Source organism: Sus scrofa, chromosome 13 (assembly GCF_054392235.1).
Source record: "Sus scrofa isolate SSC_HxYL_T2T_F1_AM1 chromosome 13, Sscrofa_HxYL_maternal_Yorkshire_Landrace_v2.0, whole genome shotgun sequence".
Classification (NCBI taxonomy): Eukaryota; Metazoa; Chordata; class Mammalia; order Artiodactyla; family Suidae; genus Sus; species Sus scrofa.
In genome coordinates this window covers 111,883,918-111,905,825 of record NC_139395.1, presented here as the reverse complement: position 1 = coordinate 111,905,825, position 21,908 = coordinate 111,883,918, and the positions used below count along the sequence as shown (strand labels likewise).

At 38.6% G+C, this 21,908-nt stretch overlaps 1 protein-coding gene across 26 annotated transcripts in view; it reads left to right on the top strand.

The window, feature by feature from the left end:
• Positions 1–21,908, top strand: part of VEPH1 (ventricular zone expressed PH domain containing 1) — a 364,411-nt gene that overhangs the window by 208,339 nt on the left and 134,164 nt on the right. For all 26 annotated transcript variants that reach the window (XR_014822587.1, XR_014822588.1, XM_084987457.1 and 23 more), the window contains one exon: positions 12,977–13,116. Coding sequence is in view for 24 of the 26 variants with exons in the window: in XM_084987457.1 (XP_084843583.1) it covers positions 12,977–13,116 (140 nt within the window). In the remaining 2 variants the exon portion in view is untranslated. The remainder of the gene's footprint in view (positions 1–12,976; positions 13,117–21,908) is intronic.

Genomic DNA, 21,908 nt, shown 5'->3' with positions numbered 1-21,908 from the left:
TTATTGTAAGATTACAGAATTTCACATTAAAACTCAGCTTTGCAGAGAAAATGTACCAGCTAACCACTGGTTGGTAAGGAGGAAATTAACTGAGTCATTTAAATTTAATCCCATATGATCATTTGAGTAACACATTTAGGGAACAACCTCTCATTTGGATCAAAACGTTCTTTCTCTTATCCCTCCCATGTTTATCTGAGGTGACATCTAGGAGCACGAGGAAGTGGGTCCCATTTCATTGCAGTGGTGGAGAAACATTGTGCCTGGACAGCAGTGGGGTAGGAGGGAGTATCTTCTTGCCTAAAGGATGATGTCCTTTGCTTGCTGATCACCCTCTCAGGTGAAGTTTAGGGTGATGTTACTTATCTTCCAGGCACTGTGTGCCAGAGCTCTATCTGGCAATCTTATTCCACCTTGGCACCCACTGGTGCTCTGGCCCCCTTGGAGGCCTGGCTGGACATTCCTCTCTACTCTACACTGGGCAAAGCTCCTGCCCACTATGGCTATTTCTCTGAAAAGCTGTCCAGCAAGAACCTCAGCTTCTCCTTCCTCCTGTCTGCTCCATTACCAAGGTTAGGGTGGTCCATGAGGGCTGAACCTTGAACCTCCTGTGCTTGCTTCCAAGCTGTGGTTTTAACTGAATTGGCTGCCCTGTACTGGTGCAGAGAGCCACCTGGGAATGGATCTTCTTCCTAAGGGTCACTGTTGCCCTCCATGTAACTGAACTTAATCTAATCCACCCCTCTCCAAGCTGAAGTCCAAACATAGGGAAGTCAAGGCCTACTTCTGATGGCTTCACACTTACCTCTCTCCTTCTCGCCACAACCTCCTCTGCCATAACTGAAAAATCTTTTACTTCTATGTTACATACTCCCTGACAACTTCAGAACTGATCTAGACGCCATCCCCTCCACACTGCAGGGCCATAATGGAAGTTCACCATGTTCGGAGTGGATAGACTAAAGGGAGATAACGAAATTTAGGAGTTATCCTTGTGGCTCAGTGGGTTGAGAACCCAACATAGCAAGGATGCGGGTTTGATCCTTGGCCTCGCTCGGTGGGTTAAGGATCTGGCATTGCCACATGCTGCTGCTTAGGTTGTAAATGCGGCTCAGTTCCAGTGTTGCAGGTTCTGTGGCTGTAGTGTAGGCCAGCAGCGGCAGCTCCCATTAGACCCCTAGCCTCAGGAACTTCCATAAGCCACAGGTGTGGCCCTGAAAAGAAAAAAGAAATTTAGAAAATCCTTCCTCAAGACAAAAGCTTTGCTTGCAAGGCTATGGTTGTGTTGTATAATCCATTTTTGACAGTTGAAAGATGAACTCCTTTTTACCTTAGTCTTTCTCTTGGTATTCCTATAACGATCTAATGTCTACCCCACTACCACTCCATGTCCACCCTTCCAAGTAGGTGGAGGCCCAAGTGGGATTAGGACAAAATTTGTGAATTCAGGAAGGCAAAAGAGAAAAATATATTTAAAACTAGAAATGTTAGCTTCATTACATGGTAATTTTGTGAGACATTATACTTGCTTTAATATCAACTTTTTCATTTTATATGACTTTCTTTCAAAATTATATAGATAATACATGAATATAAACTCATAAGAATGAAAATAATACAAACGTATTTGGAGTAATAGGTATATGCTGCCCACCCCTAATGCCACTTTTCAACCCAGAAGTAATCACTGTCAATAGTTGATGTATTGTTTTATAGGCCTTTCTCTTGTGCATTTATATAAATATACTTGTTTATATACCAATCCATAATTTTGACTTTTTTTCCCAAAATGGAACTTTGTACACCCGTGGTTTGTATATTTCTATTTGTTTTGTTTAGTCTTTTTGCCTTTTCTAGGGCCGCTTCCATAGCATATGGAGGTTCCCAGGCTAGGGGGCTAATCGGAGCTGTAGCTGCTGGCCTACACCACAGCCACAGCAACACGGGATCCAAGCCGTGTCTTCAACCTACAACACAGCCCACAGCAATGCCAGATCCTTAACACACTGAGCAAGACCAGGGTTCAAACCTGCAACCTCATGGTTCCTAGTCGGATTCATTAACCACTGAGCCACGATGAGAACTCCTGGTTTGTATTATTTCTGAATATTACCGGATTTGCCTTTACTACTCAATTTAATTTGCATTATTAAGGCAATCATTTGCAAAAGAATTTTATTTCATTCTAATGATTTAAAACAAAAGCATCTAGAGTTCTCTTGTGGCTCAGGTCACTGCCGTGGTATGGGTTCAATCCCTGGCCCGGGAACTTCCCAAGGAAGGAAGGAAGGAAAAAAAACAAAAGTATCTGTCATGCTTGTTTGACAACTGGCTGGACTTTTTGCCATGAGCAGGAAAACATGCATAATACTTTTTCTCTCGGTGGGGATGTAATGCCCACGTGCGTGTGATATGGCCAGTGACCAAACAGCTGCTGAGAAGGGACCATGTATTTCTCAGTATTTCTCAACCGATGATGTCATAAACAGAACTTAGTGAAAATGAGACAAAGTCCTCCCTCCCATTATCTCCCTGCCCTAGATTCTTCATCAAATGAGAAATTTGGCAGTCTTTCCTTAGCACCGTTTAGTTCAACAACTCATGTTTCTGAGTACCTACTACAGAACCAAGCCCTGAAAATTCCAAGATTATTAAAGCAATGTCTTTGGACATTGAGAAATCATTCAGTATTATTTCAAACAGTCATTTTAGAAATTCACTTTTACTTTTGAGAATCAAATTTTTTTAACCTTGTAATATCTTTTCTTCTACTTCCCGCATCAAATTATGAAATAATTGTTGTTCTGTTCGGAAGTTGTAAAGTTTAAGTGGGGAATTACAAGGAGTATAGTTTCAGTCTAAGATAAAAATATATTTTGCAAATCATATGGAATTATACTTTGATAAGGAGTCCACACTGGCTTGGGATGACTTCTTTCATTTTTTTTTCATGCAAAAACAAGAGGTTTTGTTTGTTTGTTTGTTTGTTTGTTTGTTGCTTTTTTTATAGGGTCACACCCACAGCATATGGAGGTTCCCAGGCTAGGGGTCAATCTGAACTACAGCTGCCAGCCTACGCCACAGCAACGCCAGATCCAAGACACGTCTGCAACCTATACCACAGCCCATGGCAATGCCCAGATCCTAACCCAATGAGCAAGGCCAAGGATCTAACCCCAGATCTCATGGTTCTTAGTCGGATTCATTTCCACTGCACTACAACGGGAAACCCAAAGCAAGAGTATTTTTAAGCGATGAGTTTGTTTTACATATTTTCCCAAAACTGTCATTTATGTTTGACTTGGAAAACATGATTTTTACAATGCTTTGGAAACATTCTCATCAGATGAATTACCAATTTCATTTCCTCCTACTTTTTGTCTATCCAATTTAGGATATTTATATAGTTAAATGACAGTGTTATTCAGCCCTTCAGGGTCAGGATTTTGAGTTACATGTCTTTGAAATGTATCAAAGGATAATTTAAATGAGAGATGGAATAAATGCCTTGAGCGGTTCCTGTCTGGCTAGTGTCAAGCAGGAGAGAGAAATCTATTCTAACAAACCCCATTGCCATCTGTCCTGTATTGAAGGTAGTTCCTGGCAGCCCTGCTTTGGGCATTCATCACAGACACATTTCTTCATGGGCTTTCTTAGGCCCTCATTGAATCATAGAACATCAGAACTAAAAAGTACATTCTAGGGCTAGTTCCTATGTGGCTCATAGGGTTAGACCTCTGGTGTTGCCACTGCAGTGGCTCAGGTTTGACCCCTGGCCCTGAAACTTCCACATGCCACGATGTGGCCAGGGGAGGAAAAAAAAAAGTACATTCTAGTATGTCAGTTGCTTAAAAATTAAACATAGAATTACCATATGACCTGACAGTCTCACTTCTGGATACATATCCAGAAGAATGGAAATCAGGGTCTAAAAGAGATTATGTACAGCTGAGTTTATAGCAACGTTATTCACAGTAGCCAGAAGGTGGAAACAACCCAAATGTCCATTGACAGGTGAATGATGAATGAATAAACCAAATGTGGTATATGTATATAATGGAAAATTATCCAACCTCAAAGGGGAATGAAATTCTCAACCTATATGGACCTTGAAGACGTTATGCTAAATGAAATAAGCTAGACACAAAAGGATAAATATATGAAGTACTTAGAGTAGTCACATTCATGGGGACAGAAAGCAGAATAGTGGTTCCCAGGTGTTGGAGGGAGAGGGAATTAGAGAGTTATAATTTAATGTTTATGGAGTTTCAGTTGGAGAAGATGAAAATGTTCTGGAGATGGATGACGGTTAGATTCTTAACCCACTGTACCATGGAGGAAACGCTGAAATGTGAAATGTGGAATTTTTAAAAATACATTCTTGATTAGCTATTGGCCTGCCATTATTTTTACATATGACAAGTCAGAGAACAGGAGTTCCTGTTTTGACTCAGCAGTAACAAACCCAACTAGTATCCATGAGGACTCAGATTCTATCCCTGGCCCTGCTCAGTGGGTTAAGGATCCAGTGTTGCCATGAGCTGCAGTGTAGGTCACAGACACATCTCAAATCTGGTGTCACTGTGGCTGTGGTGTACACCAGCAGCTCCAGCTCCAGTTAGACCCCTAGCCCAGGAACTTCCGTATGCCACAGGTGCGGCCCTAAAAAGACAAAAAAAAAAAAAAAAAAAAAAAAAAAGGAAGAAGAAGAAGAAAGAATGAAAGAGAAAAGAAGTCAGAGAACAGAGAGCAAAGATAACAAGAGTCTACTAAGACCCTAAGACCCTGGTTGTCTGACTCCTGGGCCAGTGATTTTTCCATTGAACCATCCTTCCTTTTTAAGGCATTTCTAGTACCCCTGTTTTATCTGAGCCGTTTGATAACATATTGGAAAGAGAACAGGCTTTGGAACTCGGGTTCAAATTCCAGCTTGGTTGCTTCCTAGAAGTTTGATCTTGATATTTCCATCTCCATAAAATGGAAATAACAAGACCTGCCTAATAAGGGTTCATTGTGATCTACTACACTTACACTCACCTAAATACAAAGTAAGCAATCAATAAAAATTAGCTCCCTTCCTACCAAAGTTCTTCATATGCCTGCTCTGAATTTGTTGTTTATTTATGTTATACTCAATGTGCAAATACTTTCAGTATAGCAATTTCTGCAAAGATATTCCTGTGTTTGAGCTTTTATAAATCGTTCGAGAAATACAGTTTGGCTATGGAGAAGAATGATTCAATTGAAAAACCTGGGAAACAAGCCAGATACATTTATTTGACCCTTATTTAGTTGGGAGAGAGCTTTCAAACTATAAGTTTGGTAAAGAATTCAAAACAAGATCTAGCTTATTCCTTTTTCCAAAAAGCAAAGTCAACTTTTTGATATTTCCACTAGCTGTAAAAAAAAAAATCAAACTGAAACTATTTTTATTCTTACAAGGCGCTTATTTCTAAATAAAAAGTATATAATGGCATGGATGGCATGGATTATATATAAGTACCACTTTGGGAGGTGAATTATAAATGGCTCATCTCCCAAGAAGAATGGTATGTTTCTCAGATCCAATATATTTAGAAAGCTAATCATGCTTATCAACTGTCAGCAGAGAGTAACAGGCATTGCAGTTACCACCACAATCTTCCTTCACTTGATTCTATAGCTCTCTCTACTTCTAAGAACTCTAAGCCTAGTTATTTTGATTATTCCCTCTGAGTTTAGAATGTAGTGTTCACTCCTCCTACCACATTTAAGGATGAAAGAGACCAATTGTTTACAGTTTACATAGGCCTGTAAAGAGCTTCTATTTATTGATTTGCCACAGCTCTTTAGGTTTATGAAAAAATTTGTCTTAACCCCAGGTTAGAGAATTATGTTGACTCTACAGTAATTGCATAGAAATTAGTTCCTTGGGTTCTGTTTCTAAGGCTGAACAACTTATGTTGTCTTGTTAAAGATAATGGCAATTTATTTTGGGTTGTCCATCCTATCCCTACAGAAGCTACAGATAGCTCAGCTGAAGAGGTTCAAGACCATTTGACAATATGACTTTCCAGGATGTCATATTGCTTTGTGAACAAAACACAGAGCTTACATTTTAATGAATTTGGATCTCAATCCTGCCTCTGCATCTTAACTTGATTAAGTCATTTAACTCTGACCCTTTAATCTCTTAAGTGAAAAGAGATGCTAATAGATAATTATGAGGATTGAATGATAATTACATAAAATATCTAATGGAGTGCTTGGGACAAAACTAAGAACTTAACCATAGTTATTCCACACATCAGCTTGCTCTAAGATTTTAAGTAGTGCACACACACGCACACAACTGAAATCTGATTTTTATTTTTGACCATTATTTTGTTTGATTTAGAATTCCTCTAGACTTTTCAAAATTATAAACTCCTTTCGTAAATGATATCATTTAAGACTATTTCTAATTTTAAAATGTTTTCCAGAATGCTAATTGATAAACTTTCTATATTTCTAAATTTTTTTACATTAACATTTTACAACTGCAAAACAAATAAAGAAGAATTTCTTTACCAAAATCATAACACGATGACTAGCATCTAGAATACACTTAAAATACAACTGGCTAAACTAAGAAGGAATACTCACATTAAAAAATAGCTGTCTCTCTCATGCCAGATATGAAAATGTAGAATATTTAGTTAACAGTAAGATAAGGTTCAACATGAAAATTAATATGGTACTATTACTGTCATAATTTCTTATTATTTTCATGGGAATATACTGTTGGCTTTATCTCTGTTGCTCCAGAAGGAATCATAGAGTATAACAGTTCCTATTATGGCTCAGTGGTAACAAATCCACTAGTATCCATGAGGATGTGGGTTCGATCCCTGGCCTTGCTCAGTGGGTTAAGGATCCCAAGTTGCTGTGAGCTGTGGTGCAGGTTGTAGACGCAACTCAGACCTGGCGTGGCTGTGGCTGTGGCTGTGGCTGTGGCTTAGGCTGGCAGCTGTAGTTTGGATTTGACCCCTAGCCTGGAAACTTCCATATGCAACAGGTGTGGCAAAAAAGAAAGGCAGGAAGGAAAGAAGGAAGGAAGGGAGAAAGGAAGAAAGAAACTACGATGGGTACTAAATAGACAAAGATTTTTAAGAGAAAGTGGAGGGCACAAGGAAATGAGGGAAAGAATGAGAGGGGAATGGAACAGAAATACTCTGCCTTCTATAGTTGACAGAGATAAAAATACTAGCAGAGTGGAACCCAGGCTCCTCACTGTGGAAGTGGGAGTTGACGGATAAGCAAGGGTTGGAAACTAAAATGCTCTGTGTGATGATAAATTAGAATTGAAACTGTCAGTATGAATTCATGTTTAGCTCAAAATATATATAGTTGGTTTCATATGGAAATACTTGTAAATAGATATGTGTACAGGCATGAGTTAGTATACACAACATAATTTTCCTGCTCTGTCACCTGAGGGGCCAAGGGACAATGATACCTCAGTAGCAACAAGCGTACCTAGTACCTAGATCTTGGTTTTTAACACCATTCTACAATAAAAGGAACCAGAACTCTGGAGAAACAGCTGATTCTAACACAGAGCAGGAGATAAACAAGATGAACCTGGAACATCTTGTATGTAAGATGTAAGTAGGGAAGTGACAAAACAAATAGATAAACAAAAAGCACACACACAATAATGGTGGCACATCAGATGGACACAGGAGCCAACTGATAGAGCCCCCTAAGGACAAAGCTAGAACAATCAGAGCAACAAAGTAAATAAAATAGTATTGAGTTATAAAATAAATATCTATGAGTACAGATTGATAGAATAATTGACTAAATAATCTGAATGTAATACCTAGAGGAGGAAGAGACAAATCTGTGCAGAAGGATTGCACATAATCGATGTACCTATTCTGCCCTCAGGAGGTAAAGCTAGCACCCCACTCCTTAAGTGTGGGCTACACATTGTGACTTACTTTCAAAGAGTGCAGTGTAGAAAGTATTGGGAAGGAACTCTTCAATGGAGAAACCTAGTAAACACTACCTCAACCAAATGTTCAAGGCCAACATCAGTAGTCCTAAGTCATGTTGATCAAATGTTCTCTGGATATGATATGATTCAAATGGCACTTTACTTCTATGGTTTTTTCTCCCCAAATTCAAAATCCCAGTCTACTCATGAGAAAAACAGACAAATCCCAAGTGAGAAACATTCTACAAAATACTTAAGAAAAGTACTCTTCAAAACTGTCAAGGTCATCAAAAAACAAGAAAAGTCTCAGAAATTGTCATAGCCAAGAGGAGCCCAAGGAGGCATAATGAATAAATGTTGTGTAGTATCCTGAATGGGATCCTGGGACAGAAAAAGGACACTAAGTATAAACTAAGGAAATCTGAATAAACTATGGACTTGGGTTTATAATAACCTGTCAATATTGGTTCATTGCTTATTATAAATGTATCATACTAACTTAAAATGTTAATAACAGGGGAGACCAGGTATATAATATAGAGGGAACTCTCTATGCTATATTTGTAATTTTTCTGTAAACCTAAAAGTATTCTAAAATGAGCGTTTGTTTAAAAATACTAACAAAATTTTAATCATTACAGTGTGTGCAATGCAAGAATAGAGATATATGAAAGGTGGGAGAAAAGTGACCAAGGGAGGAAAAAATTCCAAAATGAATCCTAAATACTTTGACTCAAAAAGGATATCAGATGTTATTTATTTTGTATCATGTCTTTAAATTTATCCATGTGTGTAATGTATATATTTTGGATATTTTACCTTACACCACATTATATTATACAATTATCGCTGCTCATGTTAACTTCAATAGTCCCAGTTGTGGCTTAGCAGATTATGAACCCAACTAGTATCCATGAGGACATGGGTTCCATTCCTGGCCTTGCTCAGTGGGTTAAGGATCCAGTGTTGCCGTGAGCTGTGGTTTAGGTCATAGACATGGCTCAGATCCCATGTTGCTGTGCCTATGATGTAAGCCAACAGCTGCAGCTCCAATTGGACTCCTGGCCTGGAAACTTACATATGCTTCAGGTGCAGTCCTAAAAAGCAAAAAGAAAATAAGGATCAAAACAAATCCTCTGATTTTTTTCTTACAAAAATAAGCCTCAATCTACTAAATGCAGAGAAATAACAGTCAGATTGGGTAGAATATGGGAAGAATTCTATATTTATCAAAGCATGACCCCTCTCACTTCAACATTTAATCAAGAAAGATAAACAACAGTTTGGGCATCAACTGTATAAGTGAAAAAATATTTTAATAATCCAGATACACTATCTTGAATTACCTTGAACATTCATGCCTTATGTGATTTTTTTCAGAGTGTTCCCTCTACTTAAGATGCATGTCTCCTCACACTTTATCTAAGTTCAAAATCTTGGTTAGCTTTCAGGGTCACATCAAATATTTCCTCCTCCACGAGACCTCCCCTGGTTCCTCAAGGAGGAGAGCTGCTCATTGCTTTGAGTGGTCAGCACTATGTGTCCCTCCATTATCTTATGGACTTAAAACCATTTTCAGGAGTTCCCGTCGTGGCGCAGTGGTTAACGAATCCGACTAGGAACCATGAGGTTGCGGGTTCGATCCCTGGACTTGCTCAGTGGGTTAAGGATCCGGCGTTGCCGTGAGCTGTGGTGTAGGTTGCAGACGCGGCTCGGATCCCGCGTTGCTGTGGCTCTGGCGTAGGCCAATGGCTACAGCTCCGATTCAACCCCTAGCCTGGGAACCTCCATATGCCGCGGGAGTGGCCCAAAGAAATAGCAAAAAGAAAAAAAAAATCGTTTTCAGCCATTGTTTGTAGGTGTCTCTTCCATTGGGCTGTAAGCTTCTTAAGAACAAGATCAACAGCATGGCTCTTCTTGGTCTCCACACAGTGACTAACACCCATTCGTTTATCCAACACTATTTATTGCATACCCACTATTTGCTACCATGAAATGAACAGGAGGGAGAAAATTACAGAGAAAAATTATCAACTAGATGTTAATGTTGAGAGAACTTTCTAAGCCAGGGAAGCTTAGAGAAAAAAATGAGGAGAAAAATATTGAGACAGATCCAGTTTCCTGAAAGCATTAACAGAAGCCTTGTATCACAGAACTAATGTGTTTTTATAACCGGTATATATGATTCTAGGTAAAAGTCTCTTTCTCTCTTCTACTGCTTTGCTCATTTTCTGTGTTCTGGGACCCCTATGATTTATGTATAGAAAGCCTGTAGGCTCAAGGAGGGTAAAATAAATTGAATCAGTGTTCATTTTCAAAAGAAAACACCAATGAGCCATAATTTAGGGGAAGCAAAAAAGATGAAAATTTTTTTTCTTTTCATGGCAGAGGCCTGAAGTCCACCTAGGACTGTCAGGTTCTTACAAATGAAGTTGTTTCCTTTTGAAACATTCTGTTAAAACAAAACAGGGTGCTATCTCAGTGTACACATTACAACCAGATTAATTTCCAGCAGTACCATTTTTGTATGTGCACACTTAGAGAATACTTGGTTTCTGACTTCTCTAGTTAATTTAAGTTCAGTTTTTCAGAGCATCAGTGCCAAAAAAGTATTTTTCATTGCCATTGTCAAACAGTTTCTGATAGGTAATTTTAAAGGGATGTTGTGCTCTCTTCTGTTCTTTGAGGTCTTTGTCAGTCATAGGCCTCCTGGTCTTTCCCACTGAACTTTGAAGCGCGCTTTATATCTCATGAGCCATTCACCCACAGGATGCAGAAATGATTTCTAATTTTTTTTTGTCTTTTTTGTCCTTTTTAGGGCCGCACCCAAGGCATATGGAAGTTCCCAGGCTAAGGGTCTAATCAGAGCTGTTGCTGCCGGCCTACACCAGAGCCACAGCAACGCAGGATCATTAACCCACTGAGCGAGGCCAGGGATCGAACCAACAACTTCATGGTTCCTAGTCGAATTCGTTTCTGCTGCGCCACAATGGGAACTCCGTGATTTCTAATTTTATACAAGGATTTTGAATACTCAAATTCCCCTGAACTACTAAGTTCACAAAAACTAGTTCTCTTTCATACCAATGTTTCAGAATCACAGAAAACTATTAGTTATTAAGATTTCTATATATATTTCTAAATTGCCCTGTGGCTTTATTTTGTTTCCAGTGTTGTCTTCTCTAATTTATCATTGATCACCCTCCCTAAACTCTGCAAAACTCTTTCCCAAAAGTCTGTTATTCCTTCACACCTGAGTCCTGATGGTGCACGACCCCATTCTCCTGGGAACCCTGAGCACTCTCTTAGGTGGGGACTGACTCTACCACCTTATTAGGGTCCTGTCAACTTTTAAAAAAACTCTAATCCAGTTCTATTTTCAATAGTAGGGCATACTGAACCTATTAATTTTCAAAGTATTTCATTTAAGATATCAGATTAATTCTGAAACAATAAATACCCCATGAGCTATCAATATGACACTACAGATTTAAAAATTCCCAGCATGGTAAAGCCTAAAACATCCAAATGTGGCAGGAGCTTGGCTTAATTCAAATCCTGGCTCTGCCACATATTGGGCAGACTTGAGCAGTTTTTTTTTTTTTCTTGATTCCTTAGTATCATCCATCTGTTCAGACACTCTCTTTAGTATATCTATTTTGTGGAGTTCCCGTCGTAGCGCAGTGGTTAACGAATCCAACTAGGAACCATGAGGTTGCAGGTTCGGTCCCTGCCCTTGCTCAGTGGGTTAATGATCCAGCGTTGCCGTGAGCTGTGGTGTAGGTCACAGACACGGCTCGGATCCTGCATTGCTGTGGCTCTGGTGTAGGCCAGTGGCTACAGCTCTGATTCGACCCCTAGCCTGAGAACCTCCATATGCTGCGGGAGCAGCCCAAAGAAATAGCAAAAAGACAAAAAAAAAAAAAAAAGAAAAAAGAATATCTATTTTGTGCCACACGCTGAGGTCATGGTGGTGAACAAGGCAGTAACAGTGGTTCACTAAAAAGACACTTTAATGGGTTAAATTTCTTCACACTTAAAATAGAAGTAGTAATGCCCATCTTGTAGGGTTGTGAAAACTAAATGACTCTACACGTAGTTCCTCTGCTCTGTGGTGCCACCACCACAATCCCCCGCTTTCTTGTCCCTGAAGGATAATCTCTTGAAGTTTCCCCACTGAGGCTCGTGGGGAATGATGTAATGACCTCTTCCAGCCAGTTCAAGCCAGTTCATAGGAAGCCACACCTCTGGCCAAAGTTATTCTGGAGGTTGTCTCTCTGACCTCTGAACAACCAAGAGAGCAGTGCTCCTGATTCATTGCACACTATCCACTACCCAGAAAATGCCTGGGTTTCCTCCATCCATTCGCTTATTCTTCCCAGGTTATCATTTCAAAGTACCCAGTCAGATGGAAATGACACATATCTCCCTTTTTATTGGCAAGAGGATTTTTCTTCCCATGCAAGTTTCTTAGAGATCTCTCACGCACTGTTTTTTTTTATTTTGTTTTGTTTTTGTTTTTTGGGTTTTTTTTGTTTTTTTGCTTTTTAGGGCCACACTCATGGTATATGAAGGTTCCCAGGCTAGGAGTCTAATTGGAGCTACAGCTGCTGGCCTACACCAGAGCCACAGCAATGCCAGATCCGAGCCATGTCTGCGACCTACACCACAGCTCACAGCAACACCAGATCCTTAACCCACTCAGCGAGTCCAGGGATCGAACCCGCAACCTCATGGTTCTAAGTTGGATTCATTTCCACTGAACCGTGATGGGAACTCCTCTGATGCACTGTTAATCAGAAAAGAAAGAGGAATAAAATACAGCTTGCTTAAAGCATCTTCATTTAAATCTGCATTCCATCAAACAGATCTACTCCCAAACCCACAGTCATTTGAAATTATTTGCTCACAGATTGAAAACTGAAGAATGTATTTCTAAAGGTGTTTGTGTGTTGAAGCAGAAGGTATAACTCTAGGAAGAGTCCCATGTTTAATGCTATTTGTATTTGTTTCTAGATTCTGTTCAAAGTTGTGTAGCAAAGCTGTTCTTCAGCTGCTCCCTGAAGGGTCATTACTGCCTCTACAGTAAATCCAGTTTTATCCTCATCAGCCAAGAACCTCAACCATGGATCCAGATCATGTTTCTATTTCAACAGGTGTGTTTAATTCACATTCATCATGGCTTCTTAATGAGACAGTGGAATATGAGTTTATAATCATTTTTACTGAATTATTCTTTGACAAGAGTTGGTATATAGATAATAGCAATACATGCACATTTCATTAGTAATTTTTCTTTTGTCTTTTTAGGGCCACACCTTGGCATATGGAAGTTCCCAGGCTAGGGGTCGAGCTGCTGCCATGGCTGCCAGCCTACACTATGGCCACAGCAATTCCAGATCCAAGCTGCGTCTGCAACCTATATCACAGCTCATGGCATCGCTGGTTCCTTAACCCACTGAGCAAGGCCAGGGATCAAACCTGAGTCCTTATGGATACTAGTCAGGTTCGTTACTACTGAGCCACAATGGGAACTCCCTCATTAGTAATTTTTAACATGCATTTCCTATATTTTATGGTAGTTTCCTTATAAAAGACCCTGGATTAGTAATCAGAGAAAAAGCTTATTATTATCTTGACTATCCTTAGCTTTAAAAAAGAAGAACAAACAGGAAAATACTTTTTGTTCAACAATAACAACAGAAATCACTTATTTGGGATAATAACTTTCCTTATGTAGAACTAGCCATTATTTCCCCACAGTCTTTGAATCTCCAATTAGTTTAGTGTCAAGATATCCTTTTTAACACTGTTAGGATACTGGAATGCCACTTTTTTCCATAGAATTTATGTATATAAGTAAAATTATATAAAGAAGAACTTTGAACTTAACACTAGCAAATTTGATGCAAAGATTTTAGCATCCAAAGAGATTCTTATATGGAAATACTAATCTTGAATACATAAAACTTTTGTATAGAATTTTAACATAGATTATAAAGTGTTAGTAAGAGAAGGGATCTTAGGTATCATTTTTCCAGATAAGAAAATTGAGGGGGTGAGATCAAGATAGCAGAGGAGTAAGATGTGGGACTCACTTCTCCCACAAACACATTAAAAAAAAAAAAAAGCCCATCTACGTGTAGAACAGTCAGCACAGAATATCTACTGAACACTGGCAGAAGATTTTAAGTCTCCAAAAAAGGGCAAGAAACCATCCACATATCTGGGTAGAACAAAAGGAAAAAGAGAGAGAGAGAGAAAAGGAATCAGGACAGGACCAGCACTCCTGAAAGGGAGTGTTGAAAGAGGAAAGGAACTTCCACCCTGGGAGGCCACCTAACTGGCTGAGAGATCAGCCAGGACAGAAGGGGAACTTCAGTGTATCGGAGAAAAGAGTAGCAGCCAGATTGAGGAGGAAAAAGCAGAAGAGAGCTGCACTGGGCATTGGTACCACTGCCCCCAAACACCACAGCCTGAGACACTTGGGTGGGGTCTGGGCACTGAGACTCAGGCTCCAATGTTAGTTCCAGGAAGAGGACTAGGTTGGCTGTAGTGATTACAGTCTGAGGGGCTAGGGATTGGTGTGCCACAGGCTGTGGAACAGAGTGCCACTGCTGAAGAAATATGGGAAGAATTATGGCCCTGCAGGCACCATTGCTGGGGAGGGCAAGAGGTGGAGAGGTGTTACCACCACAAGGAAATGTTTCTCTGTGCACACACAGGCTCTCAGGAGGCAGGACCCCTCTGGTACGGGCTATGGGGGCAAACTGCTGCAGCCATCACAGACTCTAGAGGCATGAGGGACCAGCCACCACTAGGGGTTCTTAAACAGGCACCACTTGCAGCCCCAGTCACCTCAGGGGTTGCCTCCAAGGAGGGCACTGCAACTGAGAGCCAATCATTGCCCTCACTCCCCTGGGAACACACACATCCTATTGTTACCACTGCCAAAGGCTCTGGGTGCTGCCTATGCCTCCCTGAGGGTTCTCACCACTGTCAAGGGCCCAGCGACGAGGCACTGGCTATAGGCCCTGCCCATTGCTTCCATCTTCATGGAAACAAACACGGGCTGTACATCAGCTCGACTCCTAGCCTGGGAACTTCCATATCCCTATCAAGGGGATAACAACCTACACACACTGAGGAAAGAGACAGCAAGCATCCAAACCAAAAGCAACCCTCATGACAAAAAAAAAAAAAAATATATATATATATAGTAAGCCCTCACAAGCTACCCAGGGGGCACACTCACATATAAATAGCCTTCCAGGGAGTTCCACTTTTGGTTCAGCAGGTTTCAAAATCAGCTAGTATCCATGAGGATGCAGGTTAGATTCTTGGCCTTGCTCAGTGGGTTAAGGATCTGGCATTGCTGTGAGCTGTGGTGTGGGTCACAGACGTGGCTCAGATCCCACATTGCTATGGCTGTAGTATAGGCCAGCAGCTGCAGCTCTGATTCAACCCCTAGCCTGGAAACTTCCATATGCCACAAGTGTGCCTCCCTCTCCCCAAAAAAATATCCCTCCAAGACTATAGGAGTTGTTTTCCCTAAACTCCCAGAATAAGAAAAATATAAACAAAATGAAGAAGCTTAGGAACCGTTCTCAGTTAAAAGAACTGAACAATTCCCCTGAAGGAGCAAACCATGAAACAGATTCTGAAGCCTAACAGACACCAATTTCAAAAAGGAGATAGCAAAAATACTGAAGGAATTAAGAACAGATATGAACAGTAATGCAGATTACTTTAGAAGAGAACTAGAAAATATAAGGAGGGGCCATGAAAAATTAGAAAATTCATTTGCAAACATGCAAGTTGAGTTAATGGCATTGAAGAACAGAATGAGTAATGCAGAGGAGCTAATAAGAGACTTGAAAGATAGAATAATAGAAATCAGCTAATCAGGACAGCAGACAGAAAACCAAATGAAAAAATATGAAGACAGTATAAAAGATCAGTGGGATAATATAAAGTAGGTCTCCAGAAGAAGATGAAAAAGAAAAGAGGATCGAAAATATACTTGAAGAAATTATGGCTGAAAACTTTCAAAATCTAAAGGAAATAGATACCAAGATACAGGAAGCACAAAGGGCCCCCCAAAAAGATGAACCAAAACAGACCCACACCAAGAAATATTATAATAAAGATGGCAAAAGTTAAAGATAAGGAGAGAGTTCTAAAGGCAGCAAGAGAAAAAAGAAGAGTGGAAGAATATATTCAAAGTTCTAAAAGGGAAAAATTTGCAGCCTAGAATACTCTACTCAGCAAGATTATCATTTAAAATAGAAAGAGAAATAAAGGTTTTTCTCCAACAAACAAAAACTAAAAGAATACAATACTAAACCCATTCTAAAAGAAATACTGAAAGCTATCCTCTAAGTAGAAAAGAAGTAAGGAGATATAGGATGGAGGAAATCACAACTGGAAATAATCACTTAATTGTGCCGGTATATGGATCTAAAAGGAGAAAAAAAGAAAACTATTTGTAAAAGCAAGGAACAGCACAAGGATAAACATGAAGATATAAAAAAGGACATCAAAATCATAAAATGTGGGGAAGGAAAGAAAATCTAGATTCTTTTTTCTTTTTATTTATTTCTTTCTTTTTTTTTTAGAATGTGTTTGAGCCTGAAAAGCAAGAAGATATAGGAAGGGGTTAACGTACTTGAAAAACAGGGCAACCACAAAACAAAACCAAACAATACATTCACAAAAACTAAAAAGAAAAGTACAAAAGCATAGAATAAAATGAGATCATCCAACCATAAAAAGAAACAGAATCAACTGGAAAACAAGGTTTAAAATGGCAATAAATACAACTTATCAATAATTACCTTAAATGTCAATAGACTGAATGCCCTAATCAAAAGACTTAGAGTGGCAGACTAGATAAAAACAGACCCTGAAATATGCTGCATACAAGAGACCTTCCTTAGGGCAAAGGACATATATAAATTGAAAATGAGGGGATGGAAAAAGATATTTCATGTAAATAGAAAAGACAGAAAAACAGGAGTTGCAATACTCAATATGAGACAAAATAGACTTTAAAACAGGTCATAAAGAAAGATATGGATACTATTTAATGATAAAAGGATCAATTCAAGAACAGGTATTACACTTGTCAATATATAGGCCCCTAATCTAGGAGCACCCAAATACATACAACAAATACTAACAGACATAAAAGTAGAAACTGATGGGAATACATTAACAGTAGGCAATTTTAACACCACCCTCATATCAACGGAGATCCTCTCAACAGAAAATCATTAAGGCAACAGAGATCCTAAATGACACAACAGAACAGTTAGACTTAACTGACATTTTCAGGACATTGTATCCAAAAAAATCAAAATATACATTCTTTTCAAGTGCGCATAGAATATTCTCAAGGATTGACTACATATTGGAGCACAAAGCTAACCTCAACAAATTTAAGAATATATAAATTATTTCAAGCATCGTCTCTGACCATAATGGCATGAAACTTAGAAACCAGAGGAAAAGAAATGAGAAAAACCTGGCTACATAGTACTAAACAACATGCTACTAAAAAACCAGCTGGTTGAGGAAATCAAAAGGGAAATTAAAAAATACCTTAAGACAAATGATAATGAAAACACAGCCATTCAAAATCTATGGGATGCTGCAAAATCAGCTCTTAGAGGGAAGTTTATAGTGATACAGACCTTCCTCAAAAAGAAAAATCTCAAATCAACAATTGAACCTACCACATAAAAGAATTGGAAAAAGAAGAACAAACAAAACCTAAAGTCATCAGGAGGAAGGAAATCACAAAGATCAGAGATGAAATCAGGAGTTCCCATCGTGCCTCAGTGGTTAACAAACCCAATTAGTATCCATGAAGACTTGGGTTCAATTCCTGGCCATGCTCAGTGGGTTAAGGATCCTGCATTGCCGTGTTGTTGTGTAGGCCAGTGGCTACAGCTCCAATTGGATCCCTAGCCTAGGAACCTCCATGTGCCATGGCTGCAGTACTAACAAGACCAAAAAAAAAAAAAAAAAATCAGAGAGGAAATAAAAATACAGATAAAAAAATAGAAAAAAAAATAAAAACAAGAGCTACTTCTTTGAAAAAAGTAAACAAAATGACAAACCTCTGGCCAGACTTACCAAAAGGAGAGAGTGAACCTACATAAACAAAAAATGAAAAAGGAGAAAGCTCAACAGATAGTACAGAAATATAAAAAACTGTAAGAGAATATTAAGAAAAGTTATATGGCAACAAATTCAACAACCTAGAAGAAATCAACAACTTTCTAGAGACATGCAGCCTGCCAAAACTGAATCAAGAAGAAATAGATCATTTGAACAGACTGATCACTAGAAATGAAATTGTACAGGTAACAAAAATACTCCCTACAAAAAAAGTCCAGGACCAGATGGCTTCAAAGGAAAATCCTACCAACAGTACAATGAAGAACTTATACACTTTTTAAACTTTTCCAAAAGGTCAGAGAAGTAGGAACATACCCAAAGACATTCTCTGAAGCCACTATCACCCTAATACCAAACCAGACAAATATACTACCAAAAAATTAAATTATCAGACAATATCCTTGATGAATATAGATGCAAAAATTCTCAACAAAATTTTAGCCAACGGAATCCAACAACATATTAAAAAAAGTCATACACCATGACCAAGTATGATTGATCCCAAGTTCACAAGGATGGTTCAATATAGGCAAATCTATCAGTGTCATGGACCAAATTAACAAAAGAAAACTCAGAAATTGCATGATCATTTCAATAGATGCAGACAAAGCATTTGACAAAATCTAACATCCATTCATGATTAAAAAAAGCTCTGACCAAAATTGGTATAGAGGGAACATACCTCAACAAAATGAAAGCCATTTATGACAAACCCACAGCCAATATAATACACAATGGAGAAAAGTCGAAAGCCTTCCCTCTAAAATTTGGAACAAGAATGCCCATGCTCACCGTTTTTGTTCAACATAGTATTGGAAGTCCTAGACACAGCAGTCAGATAAAAGAAATAAAAGTATCCAAATTGGAAGAGAAGAGGTAAAATTGTCACTCTATGCAGATAACATGATAATTTACATAGGAAACCCTAAGGACTCCACACAAAAACTGTTCTAACTGATCAAGGAATTCAGCAAAGTAGCAAGATACAAGATTAGCATTCAGAAATTAGTTGCATTTCTGTATACTAACAATGAAATATTAGAATATAGAAAAAATAATACCTTTTAAAAATTGCACCCCCTAAAATTAAGTACCTAGGAATAAACCTGACCAAGGAGGTGAAAGACTATATGCTGAGAACTATAAAACATTAATCACAGAAATTAAAGAGGATTCAAAGAAATGAAAAGATATCCCATGCTTCTGGATTGGAAGAATGAATACCATTAAAATGGCCATACTACCCAAAGTAATCTACAGAGTTAATGCAATCCCTATCAAATTACCCATGACATTTTTCACACAACTAGAACAAACAATCCAAACATTTATATGGAACCATAAAAGACCCAGAATTGCCAAAGCAGTCCTCAGGGGGAAAAAAAAAAGAACAAGCAGGAGGCATAACTCTCCCAGACTTCAGACAATATTACAAAGCTACAGTAATCAAGACAGTATGATACTGGTACCAAAACAGACATACAGACCAATGGGACAGAATTGAGAACCCAGAAATAAACCCAGACACCCATGGTCAATTAATCTTCCACAGAGGAGGCAAGAATATGAAATGGGAACAAGCCAATCTTTTCAGCAGGTGGTGCTGGGAAAAGTAGACAGCCGCATATAAATCAGTGAAACTAGAAAACACCTTCACACCATGCACAAAAATAAACTTGAAATGGCTTAAAAGACTTAAATGTAATACAAGACACCATCAAACTCCTACAAGAGAATATAGGCAAAATATTCTCTGACATCAACCATACAAATGTTTTCTAAGGTCAGTCTCCCAAGCCATAAGAATAAAAGCAAAAATAAATCAATGGGACCTAATCAAATTTACAAGTTTTTGCACAGCAAAGGAAACCATAAAAAAAAAAACAAACACCACAAGCTAGGGAATGGAAAAAAATAGTTGCAAACTGTACAGCTGACAGGGCTTAATCTCCAAAATATACAAACAACTTATACAACTCAACAGCAAAACAACAACCCAATTTAAAAATGGGCAGAAGAGCTGAATAGACATTTCTCCAAAGAAGGCGTATGGATGGCAAACAGGCACATGAGAAACTGCTCACATCACTAATTATTAGAGAAACTCAAATCAAAACTACAATGAGGTACCACCTCACACCAGTCACAATGGCCATCTTTAATAAGACTACAAATAACAAATGCTGGAGAGGGTGTGGAGAAAAGGGAACCCTCCTACACTGTTGATGGGAATGTAAATTGGTACAACCACTATAGAAAACAGTTTGGAGGTACCTCAGAAAACTAAATGTAGAAATACCATATGACCCAACACTCCCACTTCTGGGCATATATCTGGACATAACTTCATTCAAAAAGATACATGTACCCCCTATGTTCATTGCAGCACTAGTCACAATAGCCAAGACATGGAAACAACCTAAATGTTCATCAACAGTTGATTGGATTAAGAAGATGTGGTATATATACACAATGGAATATTACTCAGCCATAGAAAAGAACAAAATAATGCCATTTGCAGCAACATGGATGGAACCAGATATTCTTCTACTAAGTGAAGTCGGAAAGAGAAAGACATACCGTATGATATCATTTATATATGGAATCTAAAATATGGCACAGATGAACCTCTTTACAGAACAGAAAGTCTCACAATCATGACAGGTAGACTTGTTTTTGCCAAGGGGGAGGGAGAAGAAGTGTGATGAACTGGGAGTTTAGGGTTAATAGATGCAAACTATTGTATTTTGAATGGATAAGCAATGAGGTCCTGATGTATAGCACAGGGAACTATATCCAATCACTTATTATAGAACACATTGAAAGATAATGTGAGAAGAAGAGTGTTCATGTATGTATGACTGGGTCACTTTGCTGTACAGCAGAAATGGACACAACATAGTAAGTCAACTATAATAAAAATTAAAAAAAAAAAAGAAAATCGAAGGACAGAGTTAAGACTACCTGACTCCTAACCTAGTGATCTTTTTACTGTTACGTGTGTATTAGAAAACAAAGTAGGGGTTTTGTTAGGAGCAGGGAAGCTGGAGGCGGAGAAAACAGTATGCAAATGTTATAAGATGGTTAAAATTTAGGCCATGTGATAATACAGCTTATTTACTTCTGTTAATAAAATATGTCTATAATGGCCTCTAAAAAAGTCATAAACCAGATAGTTACCTTTCCTTATAAATACAAGGTAGGCTTATAAAGAAAAAAAAGGAGTTCCTGTCATGGCGCAGTGGAAACAAATCCAACTAGGAACCATGAGGTTGAAGGTTCGATCCCTGGCCTCCCTCAGTGGGTTAAAGATCCAGCGTTGCCTTGAGCTGTGGTATAGGATGAAGATGCAGCTCAGATCTGGTGTGGCTGTGGTGCAGGCCGGCGGCTGCAGCTCTGATACAACCCCTATCCTGGGAACCTCTATATGTCACGGGTGCAGCCCTAAAAAGACAAAAAGATTTAAAAAAAAAAGAATTTTAATGCTGAATATGTCACAGTTATAAAGTGGAACTATAATAATTAAAAAAGGAAAGAGACAACATGCACCAAGGATGCCATCTTTTTCTATATTGTCTCAAGAACACTTAATCATAATTCATAGAGAATAACTCACATTTTTATATGAATCAAATTGTAGATGAATATTAAAAAAACAGCATTGATTTTCTTTTCTTGAAAGAATGACCTTATTTTTCTTCTGGTTTACTAATATTTTTCATCAGTGATTTTGTGATTGATTTCATCTCTTGCTTTGTTGTTA